The sequence below is a fragment of the Odontesthes bonariensis genome, chromosome 18 (assembly GCF_027942865.1).
Source record: "Odontesthes bonariensis isolate fOdoBon6 chromosome 18, fOdoBon6.hap1, whole genome shotgun sequence".
Taxonomy (NCBI): Eukaryota; Metazoa; Chordata; class Actinopteri; order Atheriniformes; family Atherinopsidae; genus Odontesthes; species Odontesthes bonariensis.
Window position 1 is genome coordinate 11,417,984 of NC_134523.1, and position 23,775 is coordinate 11,441,758.

The 23,775-nt window shown below is 40.3% G+C and overlaps 1 protein-coding gene across 5 annotated transcripts in view; it reads left to right on the forward strand.

Moving 5' to 3' along the window:
* The window catches only part of elmo1 (engulfment and cell motility 1 (ced-12 homolog, C. elegans)), a 104,482-nt gene that overhangs the window by 66,464 nt on the left and 14,243 nt on the right, over positions 1-23,775 (forward strand). For 4 of the 5 annotated variants that reach the window (XM_075450194.1, XM_075450192.1, XM_075450195.1 and 1 more), the window contains one exon: positions 12,256-12,392. In XM_075450194.1, coding sequence (XP_075306309.1) covers positions 12,256-12,392 — 137 coding nt within the window. Of the gene's footprint in view, positions 1-12,255; positions 12,393-17,288; positions 17,771-23,775 lie in introns of those variants that run through there. The other variant, XM_075450196.1, reaches the window with a different exon arrangement.

A 23,775-nucleotide genomic window follows, 5' to 3' on the forward strand; every position in this document is an offset into this window, starting at 1 on the left:
GAGAGCTGGGTGGTGAGGCACGGCAGGTACAGGCGTGGACATACACACACCGTTGCATACACTCACATAAAGCCCAAAAAGAGAGCAGACCCCTGTCTGACACAGACACAAGAGCAGGTTCATGCTGACAGACTGAGACTCACATGATTTCCTCGTGTATCTTACTGCCATCAATCAGAAAGCCAGAAAAGGACAGGTTCAGCACCATGGACAGATCCACTGTATGCATTAGCTCTTGAGTGAGTGTACAAGATTTTCACGATATGTCCTGTGGAATATTTAGACTGATTTTCTTTCCGAGTGTGCTTTTTTTATAGATGTACTTTCTTTTTTTATTAGGGATTTTTTTTTTTTGGCACTACCTGCATTTATTTGCAAGTTGCTCAACAGGAAGAGGGAAACATCTCTGTCTGTAACCTTTTCTTTGTTAGCATGCACATTGTATCTTTTTAAGGAACAAGTTGATGTGCACATTTTCATTTTGGTTCCCTAGTTATGAGAGAAAATGATTTGGAACATTTGGAGTATTTTCAGATGTTTGGAAAAAAAAAAGACGGGCGAAAAATTAAAGGGGAAGCCAACATTGTAATAGGGCCACTATGTGCCAAATGGAACAGCTACAGTGTGTCTTGCCATTTATTCTCAAAGCCTCTGGAACTATACTGGATGGGTGGGCAGCCATTCCTTTAAGCGATATTCAATCATTTACTGCTTTGACGATGATAGTAAAGAGCGCTGTCGAACATGTTGGTCGAAATTTTTCCTACGTTTCAATCATGTTTGAGATCAGCTGACTGTGAAGGCCATAGGGCATGATTCACATAATTTTCATATTCATCAACCTATTCAGTGAGCCCTTGCTTTTAATGTTTTAATCAGGATAGACATTTTTCATTATAGTATGATGCTCAAACTTGTCCAGAATGGAGTTACCTTTCTCTTAGAGGGGAAGTAGACCAAAGCCACGATGCATGCCAAGGTTTAAAATGGATATCCCTTGATATCCCATGCCCCCTAAAAGATTTGCAGATTGCTCCCTTCACTTTCCTGCCATTTCTTTCTGTGATCTTTTTATGTCTGTTCTCTCTAAGAGCTAATATTATAGCATATTGTTCCACCCTTACATTAAAAGACAATCTACTACACTATAACGTGCTGAAAGCAGGAATTCTGTTTGAGGTGATCTTGCATGCAGCTTTCTGTTACAAGCGATAGTAGCAGGCTTCCTGTCCGACCTGTAAAATTGCTTTGACAAGCAGCTTGTTTACAACTCACGCAGCACTACCTGCAGTGCAGGTACCGGAGTAGTAAGAGTGGTGTCTTTGCTGTGAATCCCCCATCACAATAACTTCCCCAATAATCCAGTATCAGTCAGGATCTAGTATGGCTAGTTGAGGGGGACCTTTGACAGTACAGACACACTTTGTGTGTGTGTGTGGTGGAAGATTTTGTGCAGCATGTCCACGGAAGGTGACTCTTCCAAATCTTCCAAACTCACAAGTTGACAACTCCCACGGTAATTTTATTACTGAGATGCCTGCTGTGGTCCTACGAAAATGGAAACGAACTCCTTCACACACACAAACAACCTTGGAGAAATGCCAAGGTGTTAGATTGAAATGCTGTTTGGACTGGCCCAAAGTGTCAGATCATCGTTTAAACACCACAGACATGCACTGTACACACACTTGCATCAAACCTGAAACGACAACATACTGAGTTATGATAATTCTGTGGCATTCTTGGGCTAATATGTGCTTCAGTATGTATACCGGTAAATCTAAAAAAGTAAACATTTTGATTTCAATTCTTTTTGCATCACATGATCCATAAAGAAATCAACTTAATCCGATGCTCCTTCTTCATGACTCTTTATTATGAGTCTTTATAATGTGGTACATTGTGGTACATTCCACTGATCCATCCACCCATTTTCTATACCTGCATAATGCTTAGGTCGGGTTGCGGGGGGGCTGAAGTCTATCCCAGCTGTCATCGGGCGAGAGACAGGGTACAACCTGGACAGGTCGCCAGTCCATCACAGGACCACACAGAGACAAACAAGATGAACAACCACACACACACGCTCACTACTAAGGACAATTTTAGAGACGCCAATTAACCTAACATGCATGTTTTTGGACAGTGGGAGGAAGCCGGAGTACCCGGAGAGAACATGCAAACTCCACACAGAAAGGCCCCAGCCGGGAATTGAACCTGGAATCCTCTTGCTGTGAGGCGACGGTGCTAACCACCACACCACCGTGCAGCCACCCACTGAATTATAAATGATCTATTTTAGTTATTAAAGCAGAACATTTAGTATAAATCATAACGGTAGTAGTAGATAGGATAGAGTTTCAAGTGTACCTGATACAGTTTCACTCTGAAATTTCTCTGGCCCTCAAAATTATGTTTCTTGACATGTTGACAAGTCATGACATTTTCTAGTAATTAATAGAATACATCAACAGTTGCTAATGGGCAAAATATGAATCCGAATGTGTCAATAAGTGGTTACTTGCAGCGAGAAAAGTTGCTGGCTGTGTGTATGTTTTTTTTTGTTTTTTTTTTTTTAAATATGAATGAAAGCATGATGGCTCCTCTTTCAGCCGATTCTAGCACTAATGAAATATAAATGGGCAGAAACTTTGGGTCTATAATCAATCATTCACACGCAAGCATTAGCTTAAGCTGAGCATTAGATTTGAAGCTAATCCTTTATGAAACGGCTTCATCAAAGTTAGAGCTGCGAATCCCTCCCGAAATTTTCTCTTGACGAATCGTTAGCAAAGTTGATGATGGCAAGTCGAGACACACAGACTTCCAAGTATCCTTCAGTTGTAATATGAGCATCTTTCTGGCAGTCAGCAAGCACTTCACAGGGCTGTCAGCTGCAATCTCGTGTTAAAGGCAGAGATCATTCTTCCTTGTTTACCACTTTGTAGCTTCAGGCTCTCGAAACCTAAAGGCTTTTAAATTGAAGTGTACAAATAACAACAAGCTTGACAAATTGGCTATTCGAGAATCTCAAGTTTTTCACATCCTTGGATTTTCCAGACCCTCCTTTCCTCCAACCAGCTCTCAGCATACTGTGATGGACTAAAATGGTGCAGTGTCTGCATATTTTCATGCCTGGAGTTTTTTGCGTGCAATTTGTCATCGAGCTGTCACTCTAAACTATCCATCTGGTTCTCAACAGTATGTTTGATTTCCCAAAAGACTTTACTGGCAGAGAGGCCAGTGAAGTTGTCAAGGGTGAAATCGGATGAAAAATAATCACTCAGGTTTATAGCTCAATGTCTTGCTCTCGTTCTTAGCCTGTGGTCTTTTTTTCTTTTTGAAAAAATTAAATTCCTTTACAAGTCCTGTACATGAGGAGGCTGGCAAAGGCACCATAAGGCACTTCATTAGTTATGGGGAAAGTGTCTTTAATTGTCTTTAAAAGATAAAAATATGGTACAAAGGCTCAACTATTTTCAAGAGAGCATGTTGTTATCTAGTTGCTGGTGCGAGATATGGTAGAGTAAAGCAAAATGGTGTTGATGCCGAGCAGGAACCCGAACTGGAGAACCTGAGCCATCCAGGGAATTTTTAGATTAAAGAATGTGCACAACAAATGTCAATGTGCTTCAGAATGAGTCAGAAGCACACCATTTTAAGTTTGTTAAGGATACTCTCTTTTTACTTTAAAGGTGGGGTATGAGATGTTTTCTGGAGCATTTTTTTATCATATTGTCTGAAAACCTCCTCACGACCCCATTGCACCCACTAAAATAGAATGTTTGGGGAAAAAAAATGATATTTTAGTCCATTGTAGAGGGTGTAGCAAGAGGAAATGTCTCACCAATAGAAGTAATGATGAGAGTTACTTCTATTGGATTCTGACATGCCAATCAACTGTCAGCCCCCCTCACCCCTCCCCCCTGCGCGTTCACAGACTCGTTCATGTGTTTTGAAGGCGTGGTTTCGAGGGGTGGGCTGAAGGGAGAGGCAAGGTTGTGTATTTTCAAAAATATAGCTTGCAGGAACCGTTTTTCCAAGATCTCATACCCCACCTTTAAGTGCAATCGCATATATTAAAATATCTTTGTGATTTGTCTTGTATAAGAAAAACTACCAGATCATTTGAGGCCAGAATCTCTGAACACAGATCTGCTTATAGTGGAAGGACAGTGGAAGTCAGGTTACAGCACAATTTATACAAGCATCTCATGTAAGTTTGCATCGGAGGGAGAATCACTTGACTGTTGCTCAAATGAGTGAATGAATTTATACTTTGGATTTGCTCATAAAAGGTCTACATGAGCACTTAGTATTTTGGTAGTAAATCTTTAGGGATTTTTAAAAAAATCATTTGTTTAAAATTTGTTCTTTTTGAAAATTCCATGTGGTTGTAGCTATGTGGATATTTTTTTATATTTTTCTTCAAAAAGACTGAATACTCTATGGTGTGGTAATATTATGATGTAGTAACTTTATTTTTTTGTATCAGTGGATATACAGTAAGTAAATAAAGAAACCATCATCTTAGTATGAATAAGATGGTCATAAATAAACACATTTAAACCAAAGGGCAACGCAAATGCAGTATAGATATATTTGTATATAAATATTTTATGCTAAGTTATTCATAAGTGATATTTGTATAAGTCAAGATTGAAACTGGGTCATTTCTGTCATTATTCATAACCACTAAGCCACTCATGTAGTGGCATTGAACCACCATCATGGCATTTGACTTGAAAAAAAACAGGCACGTGCTAGCAATAAAAGCGCACAGAATAGTGCCTTTGAGCAGAATCTATGTGCTCTATTATCTCACTATCCTGCGATGGAAAATAATTCTGCTCCATGCACACAGCACAGGACTGGAACAAGCATAGACTTGACCATCCCCAGGAGCTGGAGACTGCTCTTTTCCTTTGCCCTTCATAACCTCTTGTTCCACATTTTAGTCCATCCGGTCCAGTCCTTAGCTGTTTATAACTTCATAGTGTGCTAAAGTACCCACCCCATCTTCTAGGTTTCAGTATTTTGTCTATGCCTTATGTCTTAACTTTTATGCGACGGGAAAACTGTAGGTTGCACACATTGTTCATTAGTTTTTCCAGTAATGCAGTAGCAATCGAGTAAGCACTCCACTCCTAATTAAACTCTGCATTGTGTACAGCAGAGACGGCTAAGAGTCTAAACAAGGGTCAGAGCTGCTCTGCTGGACAAACTATGTCACAAAACATTTTCTAAATTAGTTTAATCTCATTATTTCATTTTTTTTTATTATTCTGCCAGACAAAATACGCTGATAACATATAGGTTGATTGGCTGACTTATATATCTGTTGGGCCCTCCTTTTGTGAAGCTGCCTACGGTTTTGGTGTATGAGCACATATGTGAATGTTAGCTTGAGAATTTCCCGTTTGTTTGTGTTTTTTGGGATGATTAAACAATTCTGTCTTTGCATTTTGGAAGACTCGGGACAGATTGTGTTTGTTTGCAGCAGAATGAGTCACACTATCTGAGACATTCACAGATTCTTCTAGCATGAGATGTAATATAATTCATGGGGAGGCCCCATATTTGATGTAAAATCCTGGTTGATATATTTAATAGATACCACTTACAGCAGCACAGACCTACAAAATGTACAGTTGTACAAGTTGTATCGGCTTTATTTTATGTCAGAAAGGAATAAAACACATACTGCACGATTTGATGTTCATCTCAGTCCACAGTATTCCCTACACACCCCCAACTCGTTTTCCTTTCTTCCCATCTGTTACTCTGTTAATCTTTGCTCCTCTTCTGTCCTCTAATTCATCTTGACCATTGTGCAGGACTCTGCATGCTAAAATAGTTCAATTATGTAATTAGGCTTTGGCTACTTTTGCATCCTTAACTCTCGTCCTCATTGACATGACTTAAAAATGCATTATACAGCTCTTGCAATATCTCTTTTTTTATCTCTCATTCTGAAGCAGAGACTTTGACCACTGACCTGTTTCTGCCTCATCTAATTATCACCAGCTTCATGGTAGAGATGCTCAGATTACAAGAGCAAGCACGACCCAGCCGCCTTACTTGTATGGGATGGATCTCATAAAATATTTATCATTAGCATTTTACACTTCATAGAATCTTTCCTTAAAACCCAGAGGCATGACATTTGAAAGTTGCACATTAATCCTATAATATTAGCTGCTTTATTGTTGAGCTGAATTGCGGGCCCAGTCTTTTCTTAGAGGGGACATATTATGGAAAGATACCACTTTTTTTCTGTTCTTAGGAATGAGTATTTGGGTATTTTAAGTCACCAGTAGGTGAAAGACTCCGTGAAAACACAACCCTGGATGGGTGGGGGTGGGTTTCAGAAAGGTGTTTAAATGGGGATCACAGACTGTGCTCTCAATACATCAAATAAGAAATAAAAAATGGTGTCAAATTGCTTAAAAAAAAGAAAGAAAAAAAAAGTCACCTTTAAAGCAGTTGTTTTAAACAAATATTAAAAGCTGCCCTGCCAACCAAATCATTTTCTTTCTTCACTTTTTAGACCAGTAGACACAATACATTAAGACAGGCCTGTTCATTTCATTTGAAGTTGCTTCTGTGTTGATGTGCTGAAATTCCAAAAGGGCAGATGGATGAAAATGATCTACAAAATATAATTTCTTCCCAATTAGATCAAGTAGAAGGAGCTGTAAATAGATTGCTTTGCCTTGATGATCAGTGATAAACAATGTTAGGGTACGTTTCTATCAGGATTAGATCTAATACTCATTACTTGACTCTGTTTAGTGATGCTGTGCTGTTGCTTGCTGTAGAAATGGAGGCGCAGTCAGCCTGCTAAGTCATCCATCCAGGCACATCTCTGTGTACCTGCTGCTTTTGCATCCTATATATATGCACAAACAGAGACTGGACCGAAGAGGTGATGCTGACGCTGCTCTGTGAGCGAACACACATACACACACATACTTTCCTTGTCACAGTTGGACATCAGGGCATGCTGGTATTGTAATTAGAGTGAGGATGGCACTTTTCACTATGTATTCATCATGTGCCGTAGCCACAAGGTGACTCTGAGGGTTGTTATGCTCACTTTGTGCACACTCACATGCGCACATACATGCAGACAAATAGACAGCGGACCTTGACAGATGTCAAGGTGGCATTCAGCTCACATGTGCCTCTCTGTCTTTCTGTCACCCATGCTCTTAGGGACACAGTCGCACAACTGCACACATATGCTTAGTCACCCCTGTCACGTCCAGGACTGATCGGTGTGGTCACCAGTTGAGTAATTATCTGACGTCACTGAGCCTTCAGAACCCTGGCAATGAAGGAACGAGAGCTGTCCCGTGTTCTTGCTTGCACACACACAAAGCTTCTATCACTTGTTTACTTCAGGGACATGCTGGTGACCCCTTACCTCACCCCCAGCACATCCAGGGGGAGGAAGGGGAGGAAATTAAAGTATTCGCGCCCTTGGGGTGATCCTACCTTCATGATGAAATTGAGTGATGCTGTGGGACATTACTGCACTGATGTGCATATTTCAGTCAGTGACTTGGAAGTCCTCTCTTGAGACGCAGCTTATGACCTGGTTTGTGTCATATTGGACATGTTGAAATCACAGGCAAACAAAGCAAGGAAAAATAATTTGAGTTCTAAGTCCAAGTCTTAAATAACGGGGATTTCTCGCAGCAGCATTATTTTTATCTGGATGAAAACAGCTTACCTAGCCCTTCTTGCAACATTGAAATATTAGTGTTGTTTCAGTTGCTATCTGATTACTTAGAAGACGTCTGTTGGTATCCAATTTCACCTTAACAATTGTGTAAGAAATGTAAAAGCAAGTGAATTACTGAAGTGGCATAACAAGGATGCTAACGGTTATTGTTTTGATGGCTTGCCTGCGCAGAATCAGTGAAGAGGTTTTGCTTCTAGTGTTGATGTCTTCTGCTTATTTGTTCTAACTTAGTTCTAAGTGACAGATCTGAAGAATGTAAAATGCAAAAGGGGCCAAACATCGGCTACGTCTCAACTGTAAAAGCAAGGACTTTAAATGTGTATGCTATTCTTTGCTTCTGTTTTGTTTCCTTTCATTCATGAATTAGTTTTCATGAGTCGTTATTCGTCTAGTTGTGTTCAGTATTTTTTTTTTCCCCAAATATCCTCTGCTTAGAGTAAATTGTCTGGTTTACAACAAAATTGAGGGGAAAATTACTTTTGTATTTGATAAAAGAAAATTATTCCCTTGTAATTTATTCCTCCTATTTATAAAACAGTCAAAGGGCCAGATTTGGATTTGAATCGCCTGAACTTATGTGCAGTATTTTAGGTTTGGGCTTTAGTTAAGCAAATGAAACTATTTGAAGACATTAACTTTTACAAATCTAGAAGACAATTGATTAAAAACAATTTGATCTAGGAAAAACCATACAAGTACTGTATTCAATTCATAATAAAAGACAGAATATACTCCTTGGCGTGTTAAAATGGAGTTTGTGTTGTAGTTTTTTTTTTTTTTATCATTCTCTTCAAGTACAGAGAAAGTTTGATGTTTAGTTATCAAACAACTAGCTGTATCACCAAATGTGACCATTTTGTAGTGAAATACAATAATAAAATTATTGGTGCAGAGCTATAAGCCATAATATATCACGTTCTGCTGACCCATGTGGGCATATGGTGGAGAATAACCTAAACGGGTCATCATAGTGTCCTGTTTCCTATTTTATGAGGCACAGGCACTGAACATCTGGCTGTGCAGATGGATGAAACACACACAGGACAAAGAAAACTCATTAGAGCCCATTTACCATCCATCCAGATAGTCTGCTGTGGATCCATATGCTTTGCCGAAAAGAGTCATGAATTGTGACTTTAATTGAGTTAGAGTTCATATCTGCTTGGCCGCTTCGTGCTGTGTTATCAGGGAGAGTTTGTGTGTATATGTGTGTGTGTGTGTGTGTGTGTGTGTGTGTGTGCATGTTCATGCCACTGGTGTCCAGTCATCCATATCGCACAGATGTGCCAACTTTCTCAATAATTTCAGGGACAATGCTCTCCATGCTATGCAGTTTAAAAATATCTTTAAATTATAGTGACAATGAATAAAAATCTTTTTATTTTGTGCAACTGCAATTTTTGCATCTTTGAAATTAATCGAGGGACTGTTGAGACAAATTAGTGTACAAGCTGTGGACAGTGTTCCAATGTTTTAATCTGGAGTTACTGAACAAAACATAAAATGTATAGTTGGAGGTGTGACACCTCCAGAAATAAAAGTAATGGACTCCCAGAGTGAATGAAACTCCAGAGCCTATGATTTTAAGTGCAGTTATTGGGACAATATTTACTCTGTTGAATCTAAATTCCTGTAGGCTTACAAGGTGGGAAGCCAGTTTAGATTTTTGCTGCTTTAGTTTTATTGTTTTTATTGATACAGCTCATGGTGCCACACCTGAAAACAACAGCTCCTCTTCTTTCCTCAGTATATCTTCTTTAAAGTCAGCAGTGACCTTTTGAGGTATGAAGGAAGTTTCCTTAAAGGTTCCCAGTTGCCACACGTAGACAGAAACAGGCCTTCAGCCTCAAATTTAGCTCATGTGCGCCAGGTGTAACTAACAAGGACCTATTTTTTCCCCAATGAATGGCCCGTCAGCACATTTTATTCAGATCCATATGTCCGAGTACTTTTTACGCTTTGTTCTTGTGTGCATGTTTTTGCTTCATTGTCAGTCAGAACAATGCTAAAGCTTTGCCAACAAAACAAAAAAAATAAATAAATAAATTTTAGGGCGGTTTAAGGTCAGTAGGGCTTAAAGCTATGGTTACCTAATCATGGTAACATGACTTTGCACTCACACTGTTCCATCTCCATTCAGATGGAGAATTTTAAGTGCTTTCATGCAAGAGTGAGGATGATTCAGCTGTGGCATTTCAGCTTGTTTGGATGCATGTGCAGGGCTGAAAAAGGAGGTACTAATTCGTCCATTCTTTTCCCCTCCATATGGTTTACATTGCAAAAAGCATCCATTCAACCATCTTTTAAATCCTGAAGGCAGAGTGAAATATATTTGTGCTATATTTTAAATAAATAGCTTTCAGCTTTTATCTTGCACATCCTGATCACTAATGCAGACATTTCAGCCATTTCTGCACAAGAAATGGAAAATGAATAAGCTATGAGTCAAGTCTTACATTGTCTTACACTGCCATGTCCAAAAAAATGTTTTGATGGTGTTTGTTTGAAAGTATTCAGTGATCCATGTTCTATCTCTGCTTTGGTGAGAATAATCCATTGCAGAACAGTTTGGGAACCACTTTGAGTATGAGCTCTTCAACCTCACTGCTTCAGTTTGTGCTGTGCCCTGTGAGAAGTAATAAAACTGTCTGCGAGTCGGCACGTCTTGCAAAACCTCAAGGGGAAGAAATTCCTACTGAGTCACTTGCGATGGCTCGCTATCTGTGTTTCCCAAATGAGCGTTGACATTTAATTCCCCTCACCTTGCCACCTCAGTGCTGTGTTGGTCCTATCAATAAAAAGCCTATTAAGCTTGGAGACTGCTCCAAACTTTAACCTTCCAAACAAATTTGGCCGGTAGGTCAAAAAGGGATATTTGAATATGGAAGGAATTTTTCTTTTCTTTTCTTTTTTTTTTTTTTTTTTTAAAGAAAGATGTAGCTTTCTTTTTCCTGTTTATTTATCTTTTCAGCCAATGAAGGCATCACTGTTGGATAAGCAGGTAGCCAGCATCTGGTTGGCTCACCTCCTTTATTTTTTCTAATTGACTGCCTGCACCAGTAACACATCCCGCCCTATTCTCTACCTTGTCCTTCCCTTAATCTCCCGTCCATCACTCCAAATCGAGGCCCAAGTCGCTGTGCCTGTGGGCTGATGACATCACTCATTATACTTTGAAGTCTCAATTGCTGCTCGACCCCTTCCATCCAATTTCATGGCTGCTCGTGGCGGGCCAGTGCCCCTGCTGCTCCACTCTAAAACTCTTTAAATGAACCAACCTTTGGCTCAGGGCCGTCACTCATCTCAGCAAGAAGAGAGGGAGACGAATGTATCAAATGAATGTCATGCCTTGTTATTATACCTCTTGGTTAAAGTGGTTTGGGCACTCAAGAGCCCAGTCTTTCCTTCTTCCCTCTCACACAAATGTTGGAATTGAAATAGCACACTGCTTTGATAATACGAAAATAAATCACCTTTGGCATTGGAAAATGAAAAGAAATCTTGATTTTTAATCCAGCTGAAACTGGTGGCTCAGGTCACAGTTTGTGTTAAGAGGACATTTTGTATTCTATGAATTGCTAATTGTCATAGCAGTTTTGCTTCAATGGAACTGTATTTCATTCTAAATGATTGTTTTTATTAAATGGGCTATGAGCACTTAGACTTCCTTCCATATCTGTAATGTAGAAACGGCCCATTATAAGATTAGTTGTCAGGATCAGTCATATTTCATATTATTGTGTAGCTTGTGTCATTTTAATGTGGATACACAAGCTTTTTGATTTAATCTTCTCAAGTTAAAGTCTTGTTTTGGCTGATAATAGGACACACTATGTATCAGTCTAATTCAGGAAATTTCAGCATCAGTAAGCGGAAGACTTAGCTAAGATGAATGTTTGTGTGTTTGACTGTCTCCAGGCTGGGGGCCATATTCCCCTCAGACCCAATTATTTAAAATTGAAGTTTGCATATGGTGTGAGCAAAGTAAAAAGAAAAATGCTGCCATGTTATCAGATTGTCGATTTATGTAAAGGTACAGTCAATTTTTATATCGGGCTTTAGAAATGCATTTATTCAGATCTGATTCACAGGGTTACATTTATATTTGTAAAAAAGAATCAGAATCCTGAAATTGTTATATTAATGATATTGTGTGGTAATTGCTGAGACTTTAGGACAAAGTCAGGACACAGTATTTGTGTTGCCCTTTTCCTGGTCTTTGTGTGAACTTGGAAGTCAAAATTTCCAGGTTCCTTCTTGAAAAGTTAAACTTCAGAGCCACCCGATTTGGACTAGGTGCTTTATTTTAAGGATATATGTCAATGGTCAGTTATGCTAAATGGCTATAGGTTTCCGATTAATAATTACATTTTGACTTTTAAGTTTCACTGATTACTTTTGTCACATTTCTGTAGCGAGACAAAATTGCTGCCACTCACTGATGGGGTTTTTCACTGAAAGCAGCTGCTGTAAGCGTCTTTTTTTGGTTTGTTTCCTTTCCGCAGCCAGTGAAAACTGTCATGACTTCCACCCCATGTTCTTCACCCACGATCGCTCCTTTGAGGAATTCTTCTGCATCTGCATCCAGCTGCTCAACAAGACCTGGAAGGAGATGAGAGCCACAAGTGAAGACTTTAACAAGGTACAAAGCAAGATTTTGTTTTCTTGGTGTAGGAGATGAACAAACTTGTGCTACATTTCCTTGATGTATTATGTACAGCTGTAACTAGGTTTGGAGTACATTTACAGTGGACATGTGTGGAACGGATTTACATCTGATGTCAGTATGATGGCTTTTCAGTGTTGATGTGATTTTTTTTTTTTTTTTTTTTTTTTTTTTTTTTTTTTTTTTTTTTTTTTTTTACAGCTGGGAAAAGTTAGAATACAAAAGCAAACAAAAGAGCTTCAGCAATGCTTTAAAGTCATGGTGTTGTTGATGGGACTTGCATTAATAAATTGGTACTAACATTTTAGAAATGATAAGCAGTATTTTGTAAAACTTCCTTAAGGTATTTTACTCATATGAAAATATTGGGGGCTGCACGGTGGTGTGGTGGTTAGCACCGACACAGCAAGAAGGTTCCAAGTTCAACTCCCGGCTGGGGCCTTTCTGTGTGGGGTTTGCATGTTCTCCATGGTATGCGTGGGTTCTCTCTGGGTACTCAGGCTTCCTCCCACTGTCCAAAAACATGCATGTTAGGTTCATTGGTGTCTCTAAAATTGTCCTTAGGAGTGAGTGTGAGCGTGTGTGTGGTTGATTGTCTCGTTTGTCTCTGTGTGGTCCTGTGATGGACTGGCGGCCTGTCCAGGGTGTACCCCGCCTCTCACCCATTGACTGCTGGGATAGGCTCCAGCCTCCCGCGACCCGACCGACGGATTCAGCGGGTATAGAAAATGGATGGATAGATGAAAATATTGTTTTTTGTTTGTTGTTTTTTTTTTGGGGGGGGGGGGGGGTAGCCTACATCAATTTGTACATCAATTTCTACAGTTTCATTGAGTCATTTGCTCTGGTGCTACCGGCCCAGCAGATGTCTTTAACACAGATTGCACTCTCTACCACAGACTTATACTGTAGAAGATATTCAACATCTTGGTGCAAACATTGAAGGACATAAGCCTCCTGAAGAAGTACAGTCTTCTCTGATCCTTCTTGTAGAGCCTCAGTTTTGCATTTCCAGTCTAGTCTATTGTTCAGATTAACACCTTGGCATCTGTGGCCCTCCACCATGGCCATTTCTTCTCCCAGGATGAACATAGCCTTCCGCTTATTCCTGGTCCTATTAAAGTCTACAATTGGTCGACCAGTTCTCTGTACTCAGCCTCCTGTCCATCACTGACACAACCAACAACTGCAGAGTCAACTGAATATTTCTGGAGATGACAGGACCCTGAACTGTACTGGTCTGTCTGAGATGTACAGAGTAAGAGTACAGTCCCCTTGTGGTGCTTCTGCGCTGCTGACCACCCTGTCAGACACACAACACTTCAGTCTCACAAACTATGGTCTGTTTTCAGATACTCAATACTCCAGGCAATTGTTGAGATATCCACATCTGTTCTCTGCAACTTCTCTCATAACAGTACTGGCTGAATTCTATTAAAAGAATGCACTGAAGAACATGATCCCCACAGTGCTCCTTGCTTTGCCAGATGAGAGTGGAGTTGTTGAAGTGGGTGATTGTATCTTCAACAGCAACTAGAGGACAGTACTGCATTGGGTCCTCTAAGGTATTCACTTTCTTATTGAGATGACCCAATGACAGTCTGTACAGGACTTTCATGATGTAGGATATTAGAACAATTGATCTGTGGTCACTTAGAGCAGATTGGTGAGATTTTCTTAGGTGCCAGAACAAAGCAGGATGTCTTCCACAGCACTTGAACTTTCTCCTGACTCAGGCTACGGTTGAAGACATGATAAGAAAATCTGACTCTGTTAGTGGCATGACCACCACATGCAGGCAATTGGTACACAGAACTATTCTTTGTTCCTTTGTGTTTAATGGTGAGCATGCTGGAGGCAATTTTCTTGAAAGTAACTGCACACACATCTCTGGAGTATTTCATTTAACATTATTTGGACTGGATTTATCATGCATTGTTTTCTTTCACATGAAACATTAACTTCATCCTTTGGCGGAGCCATTGATTTAAGGCCCCCTTTTTCATTTCAAACTTGGTAGAGTTTGGATGAAGATGACAAACTTTTTGTAAGTAGGCTGACATTGAATCATCTCACACAGGAAATGTTTGTATGTGAACGACCATATGATAGTAATGAGGTGTTTATGACAGATATTGTATGTTGTGTAGTCAATGGGGCATCACTTTTAACAGATGCTCTGTGCCATTTCCTTGATTTGTCTAACAAATTCTGATTATTTTATGGGGTCTCACACCAAACGGACCAACACAAGTTAATCCCCCCAGTCTCCTACTCATTGTCCAATCATCTGCTAGTGCTTACTGACTTTGAAAATCTGTCTAACAATGTGAGCCTGTGCTTACTTCTGCTCAGTGGGTACTCACCTCCTGCTCCAATCTGTCACCCTCCCCATATTGTGCTGCATCAGAGTGGCATGGTAATTGCTAACTCAGCTTCCAGCATCCATAAAATACATTTTGCACTTCCTACTATAGTTTTTGAGAGAAGTGAATGATAGCTATGCATTAATAAAGCATGTCTGGAGTTCCATCAACCTTTTTGTTATTTCAGTCAGATGATGGAACACAGCAGTATCAGTCATCAGAAACAAAAGGTTGGTGCTTAAATGCAACTTTGTGAAGAAAGTAAAGTTCTCACAAAAGAAATTAAGTGATATGAAAAATGTATTGTTTTGGGACTTGTTACATAATTTCTGATCGACTGCGAGAAGCTGTAAACGAATCGTGACACATTTTAGTGGAGACAAAAAGGCAAATCTAGTCATCCTCTGTAGCAGTCGTTGAATAAATAAATGAATCCGCCCACAGTCGATTGATGTTCTTGCCACAGTGTGTGTTTTTTAACTCACTAAAGCCTTTAGTAGTGGGATAACTTGACAGCGCGGTTGCAATGTTGGTTTTGTGAATTAGCACTAGAAAAAAGTCATTTTCAGTGTTACACAGTACATTTATGTGAGTTTGTCTGTCTGATGGTCTGAATGCTTCTCTAAAATTAAATTTTGAGCTGATGACATGAGTGCCAGAGAAGACCGGCTTTAATAGGTGTTGAATAATTCGCACATCCCATGTTCATGTCCACTTAGTTCATCTTGGCAAATAATTCAACATTTATGCAACCCCTGTATGCCAGTCCTCTCTCTGTTATGTTGAGTTGGAATGGATGATGCTTCCCTTCCTTCTCCCTCTCACCTGCCCAGCCACTTGAGTTTGAATTTCAGCAGAGCTTTTTTTTTTTATTTTTTTGTAGTGAAATAGTTTGAATCAGCTGCGTGATATTTGCAGAGTTTGGTGCTGTCTTTCTACAGCTTTGAATCTCAGTTGGCATTCACTAGAGTTTTCATTTTAATACAGTTTGCTAAACACGAATCTTAATACTCTTCCCATCGCCGGGTTACTTTGTAAACCCCAAGATGGCAGAGGTTTCTGAGCCATTGACAAAGGCATGCATAGTTAAAATTTGGAAAATGGATGTTTTATCTCTGTGGATCTAAAAGGGATAAGGACAAGGAGAAAAGTATGTGTCATTTTTGATGAATAAAACATAAGATGTTTGGAAAATGGGAAGAGATGAAACATTTGTGCTGTTAGAAGAAATATAGTCAAATGCCACTCTATAGATATGTGCTGATGTTCTGTAGACACAGGTTATAAATGCATCTCACCACCGCAAAAGTGCTTGTTCTTTTCACTGCTTCCAGTTTGTTAAACTGGAGTGTTGCTGCCTCTTATTTGTCAGTAATGTAAGAGGCTGTGGTCAACTGAGAAATGGGTAGTTTGGTTGTTTTCTGTTGTCTTTATGAAGACTGATTCTGTATCGTAGACAGTCCTGACCTTAAACTTGGAGATTCTGGCTGGGTTGTGAAAGCACCTGTCTGCAGCTATAGTGTGTCGACGGCACATATGCATGGTGCCATTCAAGATGTCATGGCCATACATTAAAGGAGGGAATATCCTCTTTAGAGAGTATGTATTCTCTTGTGGGTGGATATTAAGAGGGAACAAGGATAAGTCTGAGGGCGTCCAATTCATAGTATGTTTCTTAAACTCCTGCATTTGCTATTGACAGCACTGACAAGTGGAATACTAAAACACTTGAGATGTTATCAGTGTCTTGACATGCACATTTTTGTGGACTGCAAGTGTGTGAGCATATCTTGAACACTGATGGCTCTCTGTGTCTGGTGCTCTATGACTGACTGAGTATCTGCCCAGTTCACACACAAGCACACACACAGGTTCTCACATGCATTTATCTTAGCGTAAAACAAAGGTACAAAGCCATAAATTAAGCTAATTGTGCGTGTGTGTGTGTGTGTGTGTGTGTGTGTGTGTGTGCATGCGCACGCACGCGCTGTTTTTAATGGAGGCAAATATGATGCTCTCAAGGCTCTGCTTTGACCGTCAGCAACCGTTTCCCCTGTTTCCATAGCAACTCCTGTCCAATTACGTCTGCTGTGCTGCACTGCTCTGTTTTGGTAAGATGGAGCCATTCTCTGCATGTGTACACACTTGTTTTTCAGTGAATATGTGCATAAGTGCATCTATCAGAGACTAAGTCTTGTAAGGCAGCCTGTCGTTTCTTCATCCAAACGTCTATGCTTAGAGCTTCTCCTCCTCCTCTTTCTCTTCCCCACAGGAAGAAAATAAGCCTTCATCTCTCTGCTCAGGACCTTGGAAAAAAAAATCCCTCGCCAATGTAGTGGCTTGCAGCCACTCAAAGTACCCCTCCTCCTCTTGCTCTTCTCCTATCCCTCCCTCCTTCTGCATCTAAATCTCTCTCCCCAACACACACACATACGCATTTATCATGTGATCCACTTGCTGCGTCACCATTGGTGTCTCTGATCGTGGCGTGTATCCAATCAGTGCATAAGCCCTGAGATCAACATAAGCGAAGCAGAGCAGCCTGGCTGATGCTCTTAGAGTCACAGATGGAGGGAGAGAGGCATATACACTGGCAGACAAAAAAATTATAGTAGATAGAAGATGGATAAAGTTTGATAGATAAGAATCCGGCAGATTATTTGTATTTGGTAAAATATGCTCAAATAGAGAGTCGAACAGGACAACTGCAGGAACAAAAAGCCAAAACGGAAAAGAAGAGAAAAGGCAAAAAGGAGGTGGTGCACGAGCCGTGTTGACAGACGAATTTTCTCTAATTGTGGCTAACGCAAAAGCTAACTGTCCTCAGTCAGCTAGACTGCTCTTCCGGGGAGCCATCTGCTCCCTCCATCCTTCCACCCATCCCTGTCTCCCGTCGAGTGCTAAAAACTCCTTCTCTGGCAAAAGCAGGGGGATTCATCAGTCACTGTGGAGAGTGTCACCCAACACTTGGAGCCATGGAGGTGACATGTAAGTACTGAGACCGAAGAGGAAAATGAGAGAGGCGGGCAGGTGGTAGTAAGGGAGGAAGAGGGACTGTTTGTCTTGTTGCCTGGATGCAGAGGAGGAGGGAGAAGGAGGGAGGGAGGACAGAGAGGGGACGGAGAGAAGAAAAGGCAGGGAGAGATGGAGAAGATGGGACGGGCAGAAGATAGGGAGGAGGGACAGAAGGGGCCGTGTACCCTGCGAGACGTAAGCAGGTTAGACCGGAACCCAGATCACAGCCTTTTTATAAACACACACACAAATAAAATGCTAGATTAAATTTTCACCCTGTTTTAAATACACACATTGCACCGCAGGCATCATTTGTATGGCTGCGTGTGCGTGTGTGTGTGTGTGTGATGGGGGCTGGGCTTTGTCATTGTGAATAGGATTACTCCACATCACCAACACCCACTGTTTGTCACCAAAGGAATTTAGTGCCGCTACTACTGCTCCCTCTGCTCCACACTGGTCTCTCCCAGCCTTGGATGAGCCTCAACCAGTGTTTCAGCCAGAGGGCTTTTTACACAGGATTAGAGTGAGGTCAGCTCCAGACTGAGGAGCAGGAGTCTGTGAAATACTGCCAGTACCTGATTTAATTTGTTTTGGATGAGGCACAGCAACACTGCATTTACTTTTTGTCCTTTTCAGCCAGGTTCTGTATAAAGGAACTGTTTCTTGGACATTAGGTGGTCTATTCTAATCGTCACATAAATAAGTTTGAAGGTCTGAAGATTTTTCAAAGACTACATGTTGGTTTTGGGCTCAAAAGTGCTGTTCAGCTGGAGTCTTTTGTGCTGAGTTTGTTTGGCATATCTGTGCCAGTCTGGATGGGCTACAGTTTTCTCACACAGTCTAAAGACTTCGAGATAAGTTTAATTTGAATTAATTGGTGATTTTAAATTGGATATATGTGGAAGTGAGCGTGGATGCTCATCTGTCTATGTGTAATGTGATGGGTTTCTCCACAATGTATTCTGCCACAAGGGATTAGCTCAAGCACATCTTTGACCCTATAGGATGATCGTAGATCACAGATTCTAATGAGAGGGCAGTCCCTAACGGATGGGTTAATTGCAAAGTCAAAACTCTCACAACCATTACAGAATCACAAAGGATTTGTTGGATTTCTTTTTTTCAATTTTTTTATATCAAGAAATTGATCATTAGATTAATCTACAACAATCTTTAGTTCATGTTTGACAGCCATTTAGCGTTTGCTTAGCTTTTGAAAATTTGTCTTTATTCTAATTATGTCTGGTACACTGAACAGGATCTAATTTCCACTGGCCCTAAAAGAAAGCCCTGAAATACTGGCCATTGCTCCCAGAGGCTAAGTGAGCAGTTCATAGGTGATGGGTTGCCAAATCTAGTGTTAAGTTTCTTGTTTCCAAAAGAGTAATGTTTTTGATAGACAGTTTTTGGTTGGTCTCTTTAGGGCTGCTGTAGAATCATTTATAGCAGAATAGAGGACACGCCATCTATAGATATAAATGATTCATTCTATTGTAACAAAAACGCAACCTTTCTTATTTGCACATGATTCTCCACTCATGAACACAAAAATCCATATGGGATTGCACTTCTGCCAATAGATCTCCCTTAAAGTTGCACACTGGCACTTCATTGGATAATGAAATTACACATTTTCTGTTGCAGCCACTTAATTATACTATTCCCGAAATGACAAGCCAAGTTTAGTTCTTATAGAAAAACAAGGCATTATTGTCTGTGTTTTCAGTGTTCAGTAAAAAAGTCACCTGAAAAACACCTTGTACCTGGTCCGTGTTTTATATATATATGTTTATATTTGGCTTTCTTTTTCCTGCCTGGGGTAATATAGAGGAGAGTGGATAATCTGCTTTGTTCAACCATTTGAGGACCGACCTGTCCCATTTGGGATTATTCACATAATCAAACGCTCCGGCAACTGCCGCGACTCTCTTATCCACCCTTAGAATTCAGTTATCATTTAGCTATTTTAACTATTTAACTTCTATTTCAGTTTCATTCAGAACCACAGATCAATTAAAGATGGCTACTGCAAATTAATGCAAATGAATGAGTCACTGTACTATTCAAAAAGGGGACTGTTCACCTCTCTAGTGAATCAACATCCATACATAATTGACTGATGCGAGGGGTCCTGGTGCATTTGGTCATAAATAATGTTACAGTAATAATATGTGTGTTGTGTGCAGGTGGCAGGTTTTGGGTGGTTGTCAGGTTTGGATAACATGAAGAAGCTTGAGACAGTTGGTGAAAGAGCTGTGCATATTTACATATGCCAGCAACTGTGACTTCTGCTGTCACTGTCCATGTACCATGCACTTCCCCCACTGCTCTTCCTTTCCTATAAGGATACCTGCTGTTGTCTTATTTCATACATGTTTTCTAGTCCCCGTCCCTCCATCAGTTTCTGCAGCTCTTTTGTCTTTCTCTTATGCTCTCTCTTTTTTACTCCTCCTCATTCTGTCCCCCCACCCCACCCCACCCTCCGTCCCTCCTTCATCCCACCCACGTCCTGCACCACCTCCACCACCACCTCTATTGTTGAATTCAGACAGGCTATTTATATCTTTCTGCCTGGCTGCCTCACCTCCCACTCCCTTAACAAGGTTTGCATTATTGTTTTTGCACACGTGTAAGCACTCTCGGACAGTGTACGAACGTGAACTTGTGCCTATGTATGCGCTACATAAAAGTCTTTGTATTTATTTTGTGCCCTTATCAGTGAATAAGACATACATAAGAACGCGCATGTTCGCTTAGTTTTGCTTTCCACATAGTTTGTATTTAAGAATCTAGCAAGAGTATAGTGTGATTGCGCCACTGTGTTTCTATGCAGGAACTTGTATCTGCCTTATTTGCAGTGCATTCGTTTTTCATGAGTGTGTGCTTGTGTGTGTGCCTAAAGGGGGATCTCTGATCTCAGGCAGCTCTGACCCACTCACATGGAGAACACCAAAGCTTAACTCACTAATCAGACCAGAAAATTCATCCGTCATTAGCGTCAAACCATCAGAGATGCTTGAGCAAAGCTTCAAAAATAACATTTTGGTTTTTTTAGAGCATCGACATAATGATACTTTTGTTTAATCTCTAAACAGCTCACTAGAAATCAGCAGGGGAATGGACGTGTAACTCAGATTTTCTTGTCTTGTGATCTTGTTATTTATCTTGCGCTTTATTTAGATGAGTCTGCGTGTGTTCATCTTTTGTCAACTGTGTGTAATCATCTTTTTCACCCACAGCAGCGCTCAGTACACCCCACCCTAGATTCTTTAAAATTGAAGAGTCCACAAGCATTCTTGTGTGCAGGTGTGACTTATGCATACATGATGGGATAGGGCTGCAGCATTGAAGCTAATGTTCTATATGCAAGTAAATAGAGACCAGAGACAGTTTATTAGTTAGAAATTTCTCCATCTGGTGTTTTTTTTCAATGGCCAACAAGAAAAAGACTAAAGTTGGTCTGAGTTTAAGCCAGTGTCCAATTAAATTTGGCAGTTTACTTTATTCTGATACGTAAGAGCAAATTCCTTGCAAAATGTTTTAAGCAGAAGTAAGAGTTGCCCATGACATGCTAACCACAAAAAAACTGCACAGACTACATTGGACTAAATAATTGCATTATATGTATATTTTGTTCTAGTATCTAGTAACATTGCGGGTATTTTGCTCTGCAAAAACACATATATTCCCTTCATTGTTCTAAATCAAAGCAGCCACGTTAAACTTTACCTCTCGTCATTCCCTGAATCTCATTGTGCATTTAAAAAAATCTCCACTGTGGCTTCTTTGGCTTTTTCCAAACCTGACCTTTCTCATGTTTACTGCTAAGCTCACCCTTTTGGTCTAAAAGCTGTGCAACTGTAAATGGGAGCCATCTGCATTATTCATGGCAAGGCTGTTGGATTCTACTTTCCCAGACAACGTCATTCTATTCTGCCATGATGCATATGGTTGTAGTCGTAGGTCGAGTTTGTCCTGAGTACTGTTATCTCATGTCTTTGACTAGATGTTTAATCACAACCAGTTTAATCATCCCACTGGGCTAATTAATGCAGAATGCTCATATTTCCTGCAACAACTGTGTCATGGTAAAACACTCATTAATGCTATGCCGTTCACAAGCCAAGGTTAGCACTCGGCTTTTATCAGCCGTTTTTGATAGACTCGGAGTGACTGGTGAGTTCCCGGGCAACTGTCCTCTCCGGTCATCCATATGGGCTGCGCTGCACCTCACATGGAGCTGGTTTTTGAAAAAGAGCTTCTCTGACAGATTGTCTCGGCACGCAGTGCTGGACTTCTAAATATGGCAACAGCCAGCAGCAACAGCCGGTGTCGACCCCTGATCACTCGTGTGTAAGGAAGAACACTATTGATGGAGGGAGGTCTTCGGATGCTACGTGTTTGTGTCTCTACTGTTGTACTGTACAAGGAAGCTGGACGTACTGACTTAGCTGACTTGTAGTTTTTGATGCATACTTTATAATCATTAGGATTAAATTGCTATATATGCAGTTTAGATGTGCACATCCAGAACATGTAGAACTGTTTTGCCAACAGAAGAGTATGCACTCTTTTCTATGGTGCAGTATAGCTGTCAGATATGTCCCTGATGGATTCTCTTAAATAGAAAAGAGCTGCTTTTCACTGCACTTTAAAGCTACTTCTATCTCTTACCACGGTATTCTTTTATTGATATATCCGGATACAAAGACTCCTAATATGCAAGCAATAAGAGGTGGATAAATATTTCAAATTTTAATGGATGGAGGTGATTCCTTTCCACTTATTTGCTCTCACAAAGCAATGATGGGGTTTGTCAAAGCTGAATTTATTGCTTCTTTCACCATCCAAATAGTAATAAAATTCACCCAGTGACATTGACGAAAAGGTAGTTCATCCCACTTCAGGACTGTATTTGCAGTTTGGATATGTTTCAGCACAAATTTTAGATTTTTTTTCAGTCCAACAGGAAGCATTTCAGGCACTACACTATTGTGTGATCGGACCAAAAAGAATCTGTGATGTTTGTGCTATCTAACGCCTGTCACATGGAGATCTGTGTTTTGTCATGCCTCCTCAAACGTCCTCTCACAAAGGCAGCAGGGGGTGAGGGAGAGCAGAGATGGCACAGTTGGCATTGTTGGCTTAGATTAGTGTCATGAACATTTAAAAAAACGGAAACCAGAAGTAAACATTGTCCACACATGCACACGCACAAGCAAGGCTCATCTTGTTATTGGTTTAATGTCCTCTATTAGCTGAACTCTTAGGAGAACTGCATCACATTCATTGGTGCAGATTTTTATTTGATGTTAAAACACTAGATAATTCCATTTGTCTGTAATTATGCTGTGACAGTAGTCATTTAGTTGTATTTCAGCCATAATTTGTCATGTATTCATCTTGTCAGTTTCCAAAACATTTTTCCCCACACAATACATTTTTTATCAGCTTCTAAATTTAATAAGTAGCAGACATCCTTTCATGTCCATCTCAGTGGCATTGTTTTTTAATGACATCATGGCCAGCTTTGAAGGAGATAATTATTAGCTGAATGTGGGACACGGTGGCAGGGAGGGAAAAAGGTAATTACCATTTCAATAACAGGGAAATGGATTCTCTGCATTCTCTTTTTTACTACTTAATAGAAAATATGACAGAATGAGTATGTGCACTTTCTTCACACTCATAAACTTCTGTCCCTTTGTACCAGCACATCCTGCATGTTTTGTCTACTTTGACAGCACCCTCCACCAACAGTCCTATTATCACCACGTGGGATTGACTTTTTGATTGCTTTCAGGGAGTTATCAGCAAAAGTCATTATTCTGTGATTACGGCCTTTTTATTCATCCACCAAAGTGTCTCTCCACGACGATGATTTCCAGATTTCTGCACACAGGCCTGAGTGGTGGGTGAGAATTTGAATGACAGCCGGTTAAATGATGTCATTAGCGTCCTCTTAGGTAAATGGA